Source organism: Gymnodraco acuticeps, unplaced genomic scaffold, assembly GCF_902827175.1.
Source record: "Gymnodraco acuticeps unplaced genomic scaffold, fGymAcu1.1, whole genome shotgun sequence".
Lineage (NCBI taxonomy): Eukaryota > Metazoa > Chordata > Actinopteri > Perciformes > Bathydraconidae > Gymnodraco > Gymnodraco acuticeps.
Genome location: NW_022990198.1, coordinates 1560263 through 1576558, shown reverse-complemented (window position 1 = coordinate 1576558; position 16296 = coordinate 1560263). Strand labels below are relative to the sequence as shown.

General features: G+C 40.7%; 1 protein-coding gene across 1 annotated transcript in view; it reads right to left on the bottom strand.

The window, feature by feature from the left end:
* Window positions 1–40: 40 nt before the first annotated feature.
* sema4gb (sema domain, immunoglobulin domain (Ig), transmembrane domain (TM) and short cytoplasmic domain, (semaphorin) 4Gb) overlaps window positions 41–16296 on the bottom strand; it is a 39682-nt gene continuing 23426 nt past the window's right edge. The window contains exons 9-15 of the mRNA XM_034218098.1: window positions 14456–14631; window positions 11996–12134; window positions 11680–11902; window positions 10937–11052; window positions 10396–10550; window positions 7483–7544; window positions 41–6837 (exon numbers count right to left, since the gene is read on the bottom strand). Of these exons, the coding sequence (XP_034073989.1) occupies window positions 5870–6837; window positions 7483–7544; window positions 10396–10550; window positions 10937–11052; window positions 11680–11902; window positions 11996–12134; window positions 14456–14631 (1839 nt within the window). The 3' untranslated portion in view covers window positions 41–5869. The remainder of the gene's footprint in view (window positions 6838–7482; window positions 7545–10395; window positions 10551–10936; window positions 11053–11679; window positions 11903–11995; window positions 12135–14455; window positions 14632–16296) is intronic.

Sequence of the window (16296 nt, the reverse complement as noted above, 5' to 3'; positions counted from 1 at the left end):
ATTTAACTGCACTGATAATACTTCACAGACAAGACACATGGCAGAGGAACACCTTTCTTTATTTCCATGACACCAGGGAATGTACATGTTTTAGATACTGAGAAGGTTTGATGGTTTCCTTAATGCACAACAAATCCCTAAATTAAGATGACAGAAAGCTGTGTGATAGCTTGAGGGAAATGTTTTAAAGGGGAGGGGCCCATGTATGCTAGTTTTCAGGTTTCATAATTGTATGTTATGCCTCTACTGTGACATAGCTTTAATATTCAGAAAGAACTTTATTTGTCTCATACTGCCTGTGCTGCAGCACCTCTTTTCACCCTCTGTCGAAAACAAGAGCCCAGTCTGCTCTGATTGGTTAGCTGGCTGTCTGTTGCGATTGGTCTACTGCTTAGAGATGTCCCGCCCCTTGGCCTATCATGTACAGTGTGTACTATGTTGCGGAAGTAAATGAAGGACTATATGGAGGCAGAGGAGGAGTGTGGGAGAGAAACTTAGCCTTTGCAGAACATTAATTATGCACAAAAACCTATATAACACAATACAGGAAAGGCAACACCAAAAAAGTCAAATAGGGCTACCTTCAGCAGCGCAGAGCTGTCCTGAAAACTCCTGCAGCGGGTGATTTGTTCTTTCTTTTCATCATCTTAGACTGAAACATGCCGGCTTTCCCTTTTATTCCCTAACAAATAACCTCAATGTAGTTCTCAACAAAAATACGCCCAAACAGTCCTCCCATGAATACAAATAGGCGTGAAAGGTGCCTCCAGGACAGATTGCTCGTTGCTGTTGATTGATTGATACTATTCTGCTGGCATACATAGTTCTGGCCACTAGGAAATGGTTTGGGTATATCTGAGAGAATGCATGTAGAATAGGAGCGTGAGGTGACTGCAGAGGATGGTGATCAGTGAGAGACAGTGGAGCAGAGCTCTGCAGTGGCATACTTCTGCTGATTTCACTCATTTTCTTCCAAATAACTATACTTGAGGATCATTGTTTATAAGAATGTGGATGCCATGTCCAACTGAATTACCCTCAGCCATAAAGACTGCAGTTCCTGATGTGATAGTTGTACTGCAAATACAGCTGGTGACATTTTAATGATCTTTGAATGAAATCATGATTGTGTGAAAATGCAAATTTCCTGCATTTTTATTTATATATGCCACAAATTACAGATATCAGGGCCAGTACACTCCCATCACACCCGCGCTACCCAATGAAAACTGGCAAAGCTAGACCCACGCTAGGACATTGAAAACTCTAAATTAAGATGCTGTTGCTAAGTTACTGCCTTGCTCTGAAATATGGTCATTTTATCCCCCCTCTGAGCTTATGTTATACCTCTGCTCTGTCAGAGTCATATATGTAAATGGCTGTGGGCTCCATTCCCAGTGGAGTTCCCAGTGGCCTTGTCGCTTGCCACAAGCTAAAAACAACCGAGTGTTGTGGCGTCTGGAGAGTTGGACTCAGTTTGAGCATGTTTTGCAAGTCATTTCCTGCCTTCCCCTCAAGGCTCTTGACGCTGACTTTTTTGTTTCCCCCCAAGATGAGGATAAGTGTTATTTAATCTGCACAGAGGCAAATTGAAATGTAATGAACTTCAATAAATAAGACATGAGACACAACATAAAAGGTCTGCAACAACGTAGGTGGTTAAATCGTACAGGAAGCCAGTTCTATTCTGAGAAAAGCACATAGATAAGGTCATTATCAACAAAAGAAATCATACAGAAAAAACTTGATGGAAAGTGTATGGGAGAGGATTAGGGCCACTTTTTTTCAAGATCTGACAAAAGTTTCTTTTAATTTTGTTGTGAGATTAAAGTCACAATTCTGAGAAAAATACAGAAATCTGACTTTAATCTAAAAAAAAGTGTTTCATCCTCTTCCATCAAATTGTCACAGTTTACAAGAGTATATGACGTTTAAAAAAGTACTAACAGTGCAAAAGGAACTACTGTCTTTGGCCGACACCTAAAAAATAATCTACATAAAATATACTGTATCTTGCATATTGACGCAGCGGGATGTTTGCTTCAATCTGGATTTGTGTACATAGACAAGGTGAATGTAATGCAATATGTTTTTAAAGTCCATAGAAAACAGGGCAGAGACAGTTTATTTTGTTAACAGATTGTCCTTAAATGAGAATGAAGCAGCAGCAAAGGTCGCAGATTCAGACAAAGCTTTCAACATAAGGGACCTTGATAATGGAAGCCTTTATATAATACATGTGCAGGTACCGTATAGTAACATGTTGAACTCAGGAGAAAACTGCAATCATTTTTACATATCTTGAATTTGCAATTAAATGTAACCCAACAAAAACATTTCTTCACATCTTTGATTTAAATAAAATAAATAAAATTAGCATGGATCAGAAAATATGCACAATCCTAGTCAACCTCTCTGAAAAAATGGAGAGTAGCATGTTGAACTAGTGCAGAAAACCAACTTGTTTCACAAACACAAACTCTAGGGCTATTTAAAAACGAGTTCTAATGGATTGGGGGCCACAATGGCATTTGTAAATTCAGCAGGGTCCTTGAGAGAGTGTGAATGTGAGCAGATAGAGCAATAGATAATACTGTCATGAGAACTGATGAGACGGGAAGGAACAACAGAGAGGGAGAGGGGGGAGGAATGAGGATGAAAATCAAGTGAAATGGGTAAAAAGGCTGATAAAAAACATGCAAAGTGCAAATGAGTATGGTCATCTATTTTCTGCATGGCTGATTAGGACACACAGGTGAGGTTGTATCATACGGAGAAACACATCCAAGGAGAGCTTCATGGCTGAGGTCTGAGAACGTTTGGATTTATAGTTAACTGACAATAGTTCACTCTTTTTTTACATTGTTGGAGAAGCCTGTGACCTAAGATTTTCAACGACATAATTACTCTGTAGCTATGTTAGCTTGACAATAAAGAACCTTGAACCTCTTTCTTAAGTTGTATTTATAGCCACATATATGAGAAGTAGTCCAATACATATGCTATTTGTTTAGTGTGATCTGAAATGTGTGACAGTAGATCATGGTTTTGTCTTCGCACATAGGCATATGGTGAGGAGTATAGACATTGTAGCCAAGTTTGAAGTAAGACCACTTCACCCAATCTGAAGTTTTTGTTGGCATCCAATGAAATGATTTGATCTGGCAGTTTAGTGGTGCTGCGTATGGTCCAAAGGTTTACTATCTGCCTATTTGTCTGGATTCTATATTTCTTGTATGGAAAAAGCAAAACGCTAACATTTTATATAGTTGTAATTTCCTAAAGAGACAAGCCTATACACAGCATATAACTACTGAGACAGAGACTTCGCATAAGGTCACAGAGATAGCCAGATACAAAATAATCAGTAGAAGGGGTTTAAAGGTTCAATTTGCTACCAACGAACAAGAATATGTGTCTCCATGTTTAAAGGTGAATGGCCAGAAATCCTGCTTTCATATAGTGGACCAGGCCATGAATAATACACCTTTCTTTGACCAATCTATCCCCAACAATATTCATGTCTCAAACAAAACAAAGCAAGCACTTTGTTTAATGATATCAAACAGATTTCCTTCAATCCGGGCGAAGACATTTATCAGTCTGCGTATAGGGCACTCCCTGAACCATATTCTCAAAATAAAGTGGCTTACAAGGCAGACAAGAGGACAACTACTGTAAAAACCTGCGAGAGCAAAATAGCTGCTGCCTCCTTGTATCATCGTCTGTTTCCTGCATGGCTAACCAGGACACTCAGGTCAAATGTTTCCTGTCTGCTTCTGACTTGTGAGAGGACAGCACTGCAAACAGACAAAAAGCCTGTGTCCTCTCCTGGTGGAGGGGAGCCAAGTCTCGCTGTTCCTGTCAGCCCGCTCTGACAGACGCTCGCTGAGAGTCCCCTTCGAGGGCTGCTGCTGAGCCACCGCTACGAGAGCTGATTCAACACTTTGCTGGGTAAGACAGATCTTTATTTACCCCTCACCGTGACACGTTCACAAACTACTTAGAGATTCATTTCAGTCTGTCTAAGTTATACCTACTATTTAATCATAGTTCACCTTGCCAAGAAAATACTGTACGGTCTGCGGTTCTTGCTGTTTTGGCCTTGCTCTGATGTCAGGTAAACATAGAGGATGTCTTTGTGTGAAGGTCTTCTCTGGATTGACAAATGGCCCCTTGCAGGCTCTTCACAGATAGGGGACCATTTAAGAAGTCGATGGAAACCAATTTGACTCTTTGTAGCATCACCAAGAGCTTTTGTCTGTGTCTGAAAATAATGGGATGACGTCTCAAGAGAAAGCCGCATCTTCGAGGTGTAATGAAGGATCATCCAAAAACAAGGCAACAGTCTGACCATGACAAAGAGATAATGTTGGAGCTGTATAAATAGAAAGCTGCATATTTCCTTTACAGCCATTTGTGTTCAGTGTGGTTTCCCCAATGGGCCCCGGAGCCAGCCTGTGGTCTTAAGTGAACTCAATCAATCTGACCACAAACAGACTTCTCCTTTAATAGACCACTTAAGCTGTGTCTCTTGTTCTAACATTGATGCTAACAGAAGCTTTGCTACAGGTTTTCCTATTAACACACCAAAGAGCTACTAACTGCTGCAGCAATCTACTTGAGAGCAGAAGAAAATTAAGAAAGAATAGTTTTAAATAACTTCAAATGTAAGATTTGTCTCACCACCTGAGCCCTTGTGAACTGTAACAGCTTCTTAAAGTGATACTCCACACAACATCTATCTTTTGAGTATCAAACAGGCTTCCCCTGTGGGCTTGAAGGGTGATTGTAATATGTAGTATGCAAAGAATGAGCTTCTCAAAGTGGAGCATTTGCTAATTTTCTCTCTTTAATATCTTCATATGAGATATTTTGGGGTTAACAAATGTTTGTCAACAATCCCAAGAAGGCACACTTGACTCTGGTAAGATGTGACGAGCATTTGAAACTCTTTTATGACATTTTTTGGGGAAAATAATCAGCAGATGTTTCGATAATTGCTTAAAATTGATTCCTATTTGGAAATGTTTTCCCTTTTAAAAATCATGAAACTTCTTAAATCATTCTGGTGCCAACTTTATACAGTTTGGATGATTTCATTTGAACATTTTGAATGGTCCTTCAATGTAGTATATTAGTTCACTTGCTCAAACATCACACACAGGGGTTTGGGGGTGATGTGTCCTTATTATCCACTGCTGAGACACACCTGGAGGTGGCCAATGGCAGCTAATGAATCCCAATAGGATGCACTCTTTGCTCATTAAAGCACTGTGACCTTCTAACAACTGTCCATAACTCACGAAAGGCTCTGAGGTGGAAAGCACATCAGGTGAAAGGTAGAATGATTTAACAATGCACAAAAGGTAGATTTTTGGTGGAGTATCACTTTAAGTTCCATAGAAGGCTTACATTACATGGCACTAAAAACCCTGAACACTTCCACAGTCTCATATATCTGCGGTCCCCTCTTGGCCTGACTTATTTTCGTGTCCTAGTTTGTGTCTTCTACATCACACATGTATGACCCCGATCTTTCACAAGCCTCCAGAAAGTCTCAGCAGAGGAAGCATTAAGCTCCCTTCTTCCTCGTACTTCTGTAACAGCGCAGTCTTTGACCAAAATCTTCACAGCTCCACTTTTTGAATATTAACGTCTGGTTAGTGTAGTCCGTTGTTGAAGTGAAATCCTGGGTCATTTGCCATGGGAGACAAGGGGCGCCTGCGCATTTCAGATCAGGCGAGGTACTCTGACACTGGGTAAATAACAGCAGCGTTTGATACGACAGTCAGTTCTCCCCACCACTACGGGTCACCGTTGGGGTATAAAATAAATAACTTTGGGACTGAGCCTGAGAGGGGGCGTCCTAGATGGAGCTCTCGTCCGGCTGCAGGTCCAGCTGTGTGTGTTTCCTCTGCTCCAGGATCTTGTTGAGCTCCTCTGTGAAGGAGTGGTAGAGCGGCGACATGCCCTCGGTGTCGGCCTGCCTCAGAAGAACGTAGCTGTTCCCGTTCATCTTCCGCAGCACGCTGGGCAGAGTGGCCGACATCCCGTTGGCGTAATCAATGTTGGGTAATGGAGGTGGCATGGGCAGAGGAGGGGCAGGGGGAGGCGTTTTGCAGGGGGAGAACTGGCCCTCCCCTGGAACAATCTGCAGGAATCCATCACCAATGTCCCCAAATGTTGTCATCGAGATTGAGCGACGACCCTGGCGGCCGTTACAGTGGCCCGTGATGGTTTTAAGCTCCAGATGCGAGCTCCTCTTCCTCTCAGAGGCCCCCAGGACGTGCAGCTCCTGCTGGGAGAACTTTCGGTCCCGCCGGGCCCTTCTGGTGCAGAAGCTCACATAAAGAAGCACCACAGTCAACACCAAGCAGAGCCCCCCGAGGACCGCCACCAGGGAGATGTACATGGCCTCCATGTGTCTGTAGGTCTGGAACTCGGCCCCCGGAGGCAGTGGGGCGGGGGGGGAGGGCAGGGGCTGCTCTGTGGGGCTGCTGGTGGAGAAAACAGTCGGGCTGGAAACTGTGGTGGGGGAAGTCATGGATTCAGGCTCCACGGGGAAGTAGGAGTCCGTGTGTACCCTGACTGTATAGAGATACACCAGGACTGAGACGGAGTTCTCCACAGCAAAGCAGCGATAAGACCCACTCTGCTGGGAACGAGCTCCGATTATGAGGAGGCCATCTGTGCCGATGCGGTAGCCCGAATTCAGGCCGTATCCCTGGAGCTCTTTGCCGTTCAGCGTCCAGCGTGGAGTTGCCAGGTTGGAGCGCAATTCACACTGGAGGAGCACGTCGTCACCAGACATCACAGAACGCCTCCGATGGACTACTGAGGGACAGAAGGAGAAGAAAAAACACTTTAAGTTGGAGCAAAAAAGTAAAGAGATAAGTAGGAGAATGCTAGATAAAGGGAGGAGGATTCGAAACAGCATGACAGAAGTGCAGCAGGACAGAGAGATGAATATAGAAGAAGATGTCAGGTCACAAAGGTGAGCAGCCACCGCGGCTCAACCTCTCAACATCACTATCTTGTCACTTTTCATTAGCCGCTTTGAATGTAGCGAGCCCTGCAATGCAGCCAGCAAGACCGCCTGACCTCCAGCAAGAGAGGAACTGATTAAAATGTGTACCTGGGGGGGGATGAGTAGGGAGGGGACACCTAATGAAATCCCTTAATAGCAGCTACATTCATAAATTCCAGGCAGGGAAAAGAAGAGTTTCAACTCATAATCCCTCTGTGACAGTCGAGCACACTAATCAAGACAAATGGGTGTGGAGGTAATATAAAACGTTCTCAAAATGTAAAAGTTGCTTAATGGAGTTTGTGCACGTGTGTGTGTGTGTGTGTGTGTGTGTGTGTGTGTGTGTGTGTGTGTGTGTGTGTGTGTGTGTGTGTGTGTGTGTGTGTGTGTGTGTGTGTGTGTGTGTGTGTGTGTGTGTGTGTGTGTGTGTGTGTGTGTGTGTGTGTTGTTACCATTTCCTGAATTCTCCTTGCAACCCCTGATCCCCTTTGAAATATCCTGGGTTAGGTTCGACCTGAAATAAAGTCATTTCAAATTCAGTTAAAACATTTGAATGTAATCTTTCTTTAACAAGGAAACACTCAGAAATTATTATTTCAGATTAACAATAATCTGATAATTATCAGAAAAACAACATGATATGCAGAAATCACTTAGCAATATAAGAGAGAAATAACATGTGATATAAGACACTTCATCCTTGAAACCATCTAGTAGCTTTCTAAAACCATTATAAAAAACCAGGACGCATTGACACTACAACTTAATGAGGCCAGCACGACAATCACGGTTTGAAAAAATACCCCAAATCACCTGCAGCCAGAACAGAGAGCACCTTGTTTCTGCAGCAATTGACATCCTATTTTAGATCTGACTGCAGAAGGTTTAAGGCAGAGAGCCTCATGTACATATATCACTTTTTTACTCGATTCAAGGCAGAGTAGCAGGAGTACAAATCTCCCTCTGTCTACATCAGTATATTCCAACAACCCCCATGAATAAAGACTGTGGACATGGTGCAGTATTAACCAGGTAAGTGTAAGGTTTCTCCCATTTCCGTTCCATTCTTATTGCAGCTTTCTCCGAACGTGATGCCCCCCCTCCCAGAGAAATGCACAGGAGAGGCTGATGTGTCTGCTGCAGTAATGAAGATAAAGATGTCTGCTACTCACTCATGCAGCGTGAATGAAGAGAGCAAGAAAGCGTGAGAGTGAGCCAAAGTCATGTTTATATATTTGTGTGTGTGGGTTTATTATAATATGCACTAGTTCTCCTATGTATCTCCAGCTGAATCACCCCACAACTAAACAACATTTCTATCTAAAGTGTTGGATGTTTTATGTTGGCAATATGTACACGTAAACTAGTACATTTACTCGATAAAGTACACTAAAGTAGGGCTGCTCAAATTATTTTAATTGCAATTACAATTTTGGATTGCAACGATTATGAAAACAACATAATCTAAATAAAACGATTATTTATTGATTTTTTAAATTGATTTTTGTATTGATTTTTCAGTTGAATTATACTGAAAGTTCAGGGTAATCAACTGTTAAAAACATACTGTTAAAAAAATGTTTTTCCAATAAATGGATGTTTTCAAAGTAAATGGAAAATAGTTTTTATTAAATTATTGACCCAAATAATCGAGATTATGATTTTTGCCATAACCGAGTAGCCTTACACTAAAGTATACATTTAAAGGGGCCCTATTCTGCTCATTTTCAGATTCATAATTGTATATTGTGCCTCTACTGTGACATGGTTAATTGCTTTAATGTTCAAAAAGCTCTTTATTTTTCTCATACTGCCTGTGCTGCAGCACCTCTTTTCACCCTCTGTCTGAAACCAGAGCCCAGTCTGCTCTGATTGGTTAGCTGGCCGGCTCTGTTGTGATTGGTCAGCGGCTTAGTCTTTTATGTTGCACTAGAAATGGATATTTGACATATAAAACGTGATAAACAAGTGAAATATGATGCATTGTTATAGATAAAACGACCTAAAATAGTAAATAATACATTTCTTAAAAAAAGCCAAATTTAAAGTTATTGTCTATTAATTTATAATTTAATGGGAATTGTAATCTTTAAAATATGGGTGTACTGTTTCTAAATAGTCAATAGCAATTCAAGTATTCTCAAAATGACTCAAAATGTTTTAAGGGGCTAATTAACCCAAAGTGCAGAAGAAGCTCCCGCTGAGCTGAACCGAGCTGATGAGAGAAATCAAGGTCGACCTCATTGTTTAGACCTGTTTTCATAGAAATTCTGTTTGAAGGGAAAATAAGCCGTATAAATAATTCACAAGACTCCAGTAGTGCTGTCGTGCAGAAGAAAGAAAGTAATGCAAGAATGTAAACAGAGTCCAAATGAGTCATCTCTGTTTGCAGGTCTATTACTCATTCCATTTACACTAATGATGTGTGTAATCATCATTGAACAACTCACTATTGTAGGTCCTTGTTATATTATTCATGTGGAGGTGTTGATACTTATATACACTTTATTTAAAAAATCCCTTTTATTTTTACCTGAAGAATACGGAATACATTTACTCAAATGTAAAAAGCTTATATGGCTGTCATCCAAGTGCAAGCATAGAGAATAAGTGGAGACAATTAATTTAAAACAGGTGGACCTTCAGAGGAGTTTTAGGAAGATATATGACTCAGGATAAATGGGGAAGCAATGCAGACACTCTGTAAGTGCTGCCTTTACACTTCCTATAAAACATTGAGTTATCGTATATACCTGAACAATGTGCATTAGTATTCTTCTCCTGGGAGTTATATAATACTAGGAAAAAGCATTTTATAAAGGGTGAAAACGTAAACTTGAAAGTACCAGGCTTAGTGTGGTTTGTATTGAATGAGATTGATAACACTATAAACACATCATGATCTGTCTTAAAAAGGAGCTTAAAGCAGCAGTTGTAAATCAAATATGTCAAAGCTTGATTACACTAAATGGCTGGGGACTTATAATGCATTTCAATTGTATCAATATTATACCTTTACCTTATGTCTGTGCTTATCATATCTTACTTATTTTAAACCAATGTCTTGACTGATGAAATGAATGTTATGGCACCATTTCGTAGTAGATCAGTTCAGTTTTAATGTACTTGTTTGGTGTTTTTTAGCTTGTAAATGTTGATACATGAACTTTCAGCCATTTTAGATATTTACAATATATTTTAAATAGGTTCTCTTTACGTTTGTGAACAAATGAATTGAATAGACTGTGTTGGCTCTGTGTGTCTGTCTGTGTCCTCTTTGATCCAGAGAAGCAACACCAGAAATGACATTTAAAAAGAAAAGAGGAAATGTGCAGTGGTTAGTGTTCAGCTGTGTGTTCCCTCACCTCTGTGCATGTGAGGATATTTCCACACACACCTTCCTGTCCCAGCCACAGAAGGGATCTCTGGCGAACACACAGTCGTAACAGGAAGTGTATCTCTCACAGGCGGACATTGGTACCTGCACCACTCCGGAGTACGAGCCAACGTAAATACTCCTCTGCAAAACACAAGATGGAGAGATTTTATATTTATGACTTCTAAAGCCTGAAACTAGAAAAATCTACACAAGGATTGTAATGCACTGTTATTAAAAAACCTGATTAATAATCAATCACTGATGAAAATTGCCTTGTGGCTGTAGATAAGCTGCACACCCAAAACATAACTTATATGTGTCGCTTGTATAAATGTATTCAAATATTCTTTAAAGTGCTCTAATGACCCAATCCAATTCATAAATAAAATCCTTGTCAAGGCATTTTTACATTCCAATTATACGTCGTTAATTAATAAGCCAGACCATGATCTATCAAAGGTTTTAATTTGCATCACTTTAGCATAAATAGGCGGTTAATTAAGAACTCTACAAGCATGAATACATACCAGAGCAGAGGATATGACCATGCTCTCTATGGGCTGTGGTTTATCAAACAGCTGAAGCTCCTCTATGATGTGCATCTCTCCACCAATGTCTACAGCTCTGTGGAGCCAGCCGTCATCTGTAAGAGAAGATACAACCTTTTTCTTTCATTGATGCTGTAAATCTGTTTATTTCTCAAAGGAAACACATTGTTTTACTCCAGAATCTATGAATTGGAGATATTCTACAAGATGACTGCTACTAAAAAACGCTAAACACGTCTCATCTGTACTGGAAGAACACCAGTTGATTTTATATTGTCGACTGATAAGACATTTGTGGATCAATATTCAAAATTGGCTACATTTATTTTAAATGTACTCCTTTAAACATTATGTTTATATAGTACAGATTGATCCCAGATAGTTATATTATTTATATATAAATATAATTCATCGGTAACATATTTATACTAAAAGCTCAACCAGGAAGTAATCTGGATCAAATTACTTATATATTGCAAAATACAATGAAAAGCCAATTTGTTGTCAACGATAATAGGATTACATTATATTTTGAAGAGTTGGATAAAAACAAATATTTAACAGCCATGTGTATGGTTCAGTTTAGATGTTTCAGTGCATTAACTTTCTTTTGTCTGTTATCTTATTCTGTTTTTGCCCAAAAAAACAAATGTTAGCCCTCCCATTTCTTGTTGCTTTTGTTCTTTGTATTGTATTTGTTGATTCTCAGTAGTAAAACTCACCGGTTCCCAAAAACAGAACGGTATAAGTGTTCCCATCCAGCGCTGGCTCCTTGTGCACGACTATCTTGACATAGTTGACACTCCTCTTGAACATGAGTGGGCGAACCCCTATTGGATGCACCTGGCTGGCCATGAGTGGGTGCCTTCTGGCGAAAGTGAGGACATTATCTGGCAGGTCCCGAGACGAGTTAATGCCCTGCGACCTGTGAGCGTCTGTTATACACTGTGGAGGGATCAAAGACAGGGGAGTGATCAGAGAAAGAGCTGGACGTTAAATACTTTGATAATAGTAAGAGTCTTTACAGATGAAACTCACAGATCCGGGTCTTGGCTCTGGAACTTTCCCCGTGAACTCCCTCCACTTTGAGTCCTGCACCTCCATGTACGGCCCATCGAAAGCCTTCTGCACATCTGAGAAGGCGTACTGGCAGATAGCAGAGGCTTTGATATTCTTCCTGAGGACATATTCAGAGGACACAGTCAGAATTAATGACTCAATGTGGGACACACACCGAGGGGTTATTATCAAGGGAGAAACTGCCACACAGATCGAATTTCAAACGCATGATGGATCGTAAGGCGAAAATGAGCTGCTCATCTCTGTTTTATGAAAACTGGGGGTGTTGACGTGCTAAAGTTTCACCCTCACATTTTCCACTTGGATTGTATCACTTTGTCTTGAATGGACATGTGAGGGTTCTGTCACTGACAGGTGTGTGATGTTGCTCTTTATCCTCTGTAGCTCATACCATCAGCCACTCCAGAAGGAAATATTTGTTTTGCAGAGATTTCAGCACCGAAATACCCACTCCCTGTGAGTCATGAATAAAGAGCTCCATTTGTGGCTTTGGTGAAAGAAAAGATTTTTAGAACAACATAACAACAGCATGAGTCGTGGAACCAGGTGACCCTTAATCTTAAGCCCTACAGGTGAGATTAGTAATGGGGGGAAAATGTATGCGTCACATTCTTAAGTCCATTGTGTGTGCCCACCTCAGTCTTCAAAAGTATCCAAGTGAGGAAAAAGAGATTGAAGTGAAACCTGAATCTGTCTTTAAAACTGGTGAGCAGTTATAGCTCAGGGGCTTACTCACTGTTTCACGCCTGAGTCTAACGCATAGTGACTACTACTACTCGCAGGTGTGTGAGCCTATTTCCCCCACAACATAGAGTATGGAGAAGGACAAGAAAGAGACAGAGAAAAAAGTGACGGTAAATACTGTTTTCATGCCTCTCAAATGTTCTTTTTTTGGACTGACAAAATAAGACATTGGACATCTGGGATGGATATGTTTCACTAATTCCTGAGATTTTGAAAGACCAAAACAATGAATCAATGACTCTAGAAACTGAAGAACAGATTTGATAATACAAATAAGTGCTCCATCACTGAATGAGGAAATAGACTGGTAGAGGTTGAGCTTGAATATCCACGAAAGGAAGTGTAGTGGTGAACAAAAACCAAAAAAGAGGGAAAATCAACAGGGAAGTAGATTGTGTTACTGTCCTGTTGCAATGCTATCCTTTGCATCTGAATCTCAACAGTTTTATGCAGCATGACTCTGCATAAACACACACTCACTCCGCTGCCAGATATTCCAAAGGCAGCCGTCACGTCAGCTCTGACTGCAGCCTGCTGCTTTTGTTTTGACAGCTCAGGGTTGGAATAAATGATGGTTATCGTTATCTGGTAATATGGGGATTATTTTACGAGTAATTGTTCAATCGGTAGGATGTCAGAAAATAAAGAAAAATATCCAGCGCAGGTTTGTGGAGCCCAAGACACATATGGAAATGACAGGTTTTGTGACATGTCTCCATGCTTTAATGTTCAAAAAGGTCTTTATTTTTCTCATACTGCCTGTGCTGCAGCACCTCTTTTCACCCTCTGTCTAAAACCAGAGCCCAGTCTGCTCTGATTGGTTAGCTGGACGGCTCCGTTGTGATTGGTCAACTGCTAAGAAATGTCCCGCCACCTCACTTACAATGTGTTGGTGTACTAGCCAATAGAAGCGCAAGTGTTACGTAGTGACGTCACTATGTTACTGAAGTAAACAAAGGAGTCTAATGGAGGCGTTTCAGGGAGGGGGGGTGAGAAACTCCCTCTGGAGGGAACCTTTGCAGACTTTTTCTGTCCTAAAATACTTGAATCATTTTACATTCATTCTCACTTGTGATGTCGTCATACTGTTTACTGCACTACATTTGAAATTCTTGTCTAGATTCCAAAGCTTCAAAATATATCAAATTGGCAGGGGACATGTACTGTATATGTTCCCTGGAATGTTCCATTTCCAGAGATGGGACGTTTTTCTTCAGACGGCGGTGTGTTCATTAGTTTTAAGACGTAATGTGGAAACTACATGGAAAATCTGTTGATTGCTCAGATCATTTAAAATAAATGTTGATATCTATTTTGATGTTGGGTTGATGTTCTGACTTGTGAGGGCGTGTGGTTTTCCGCAGTCATATGGATAATTTATCGGCTTATTCCAACACCAAATGCAGCACAAATGCTCTATCTCTGTGTTAATGAAAATAAAAACAGAATTTGTGAATCCAGCCCTTGATTCCTCCCAAAATGTGATGTTCTTCCTTGGCCCAGAATACACCCCTGAAGGCGTTTTTCATGGAAATCAGGCCCATAGGTTTCTCTGTAATCCTATTGACAGACAAACAAACCGAGCCGAAATCTCCTTGGCAGAGGTAAAGCCAGGCCAGTTAGTGTAGAATACAATTATTTAATATTCAAAGCAGAATCCATGTTGTCTCTTACCATTCCAGGCCGAAGACACCATAGAAAATGCTGCTTTGAGCGTCCCGACCCTGCAGGACAAACACACTGCGCAGGATGTTGAGGTGCAGCTCATATTCTGGGACTGAACACACCATTCTGGCCTTAAGGAAAGAGGTCCACTTCCTCTGCAGGGTCCTCTGGCCTCCCCAGTCATTCTGCACACAGAGGAGACAACGTATGGATGAATGGAAGTCAATGAGCTAATATATCTTAGATTACACAAACTCTCATACTCATAAACGCATCAGCAAGCACAAACTTGTGATTGAAAAAACTGTTAAACAATGATATAATTATCTCCCTTAAAGATGGAATCAAATCATTATGTCCACATAACTATAGAAAGGAAGGGAGGAGGAAGTGAGTCTAACGAAACAGGAGCTCACAGTTAGTGCTTACTTTAGCACATTTCCTCTAATTGCATTTCGGTGGCATGGGGAGACAAAGCAGCAAGAAATCTCTCCCTAAAAGAGTAATTTACCATATCTCATTAAGAAGAGAAAATAAAAGAGAGAAACGATTTTTCTCTTTGTGTCTTTCGCAGACGTCTGTCATCCATCAAATCTCTCTGCTCGCCTCGGCCTCCCACACAAAAATAGGTTTAATCGATGTATCTTATAAACAAAAAATGCCACGTTAAGAAATTCTATCCCTAACAACAAAGTTAACGGAAATAGAGGAAAGTGCTGAAGAAAAGAAGAAAAGGCAGGGTAGAGATAAATACCATAAGAGATGTTATAGAGATGTATGCAAGAGCTAAAAGGATGCACTTATAAATCTCAATCAACGTCAATCAAAGTATGGTCAGGGTCATCGGGCTGTGATGACGTAAATACAAGAAAATACGACTCATGAATCCAAGCGTAGCACTGCAAAATACGCCTGTGGGGAAATTAAGCCGAGGCGACATCATGGAAACAGTTTGAGCCTGACATAAAGTCGCTTTCTGAAGATATAGGAGAGAACACATTGTGCAGCCTTTCTCTCTAAGCAGAAGATATAGTAGTAAATAATGACCAAGTGGCATTGATTTCTCCTTTTTTTTCCTGAAAAGACCTTGTTTCTATGTAAGTTACACTCTTCTCTGTGAAAATAGGTCATGATTGCAGAGGGAGTAGATGCAGTCTGGATGGAAAGTGACAAACAGAAGAGGACAACTAGTTATGCAGCTCAAAAATGGCAAGTGTTCAGAGTTTTCAGGCCAGAGGCTACTGCCAGGGACCTTCACTATCTGCGGATCTGCATCAAATCAGTGAGTCTGTCTGCCACAGGGCTGATCTGGGACCAGCTCGTCAGCTGCATGTGCCGCTGTGGCCTAGTTCAGACTGAGAGATTACACTCTCCACCGCTCTGATGAAGAGAGGAGGCGAGGACTCCAGACCTTATTTCTAGAAATGACTTGTTTTGGATGCAGAGAGCAATCATTAAAAGGAAAGATTTCCCAGGAATTCAAGTGTATGAATGTGGAAAAAATAATGAAATCTCCAAATAATAGCTCCACATATCACACTGACAATGGTCATTAATTAAAGGAATAACCCACATATATCAATGACTCATGGGTTACTTTGCATTTCTCGCAAACCTCCATGGGGATCCAAGGATTCAAAAATGGTGAAAAACCTTGATGACTTGAGATAAACCAAGGCCATTTTTCACAACAGCAACAATTTCAATACAGCCATTTACAAACACATGCATAACACTCAAAACTGTATCTCTAGAGGGTAGGAGTAGTTTCATGTTTTTAAATGGCATGATTTCATTGACATTTCATGTGTTTGTGAATTAGTGGATTTTTATTTATTTTTGCTAGTGTT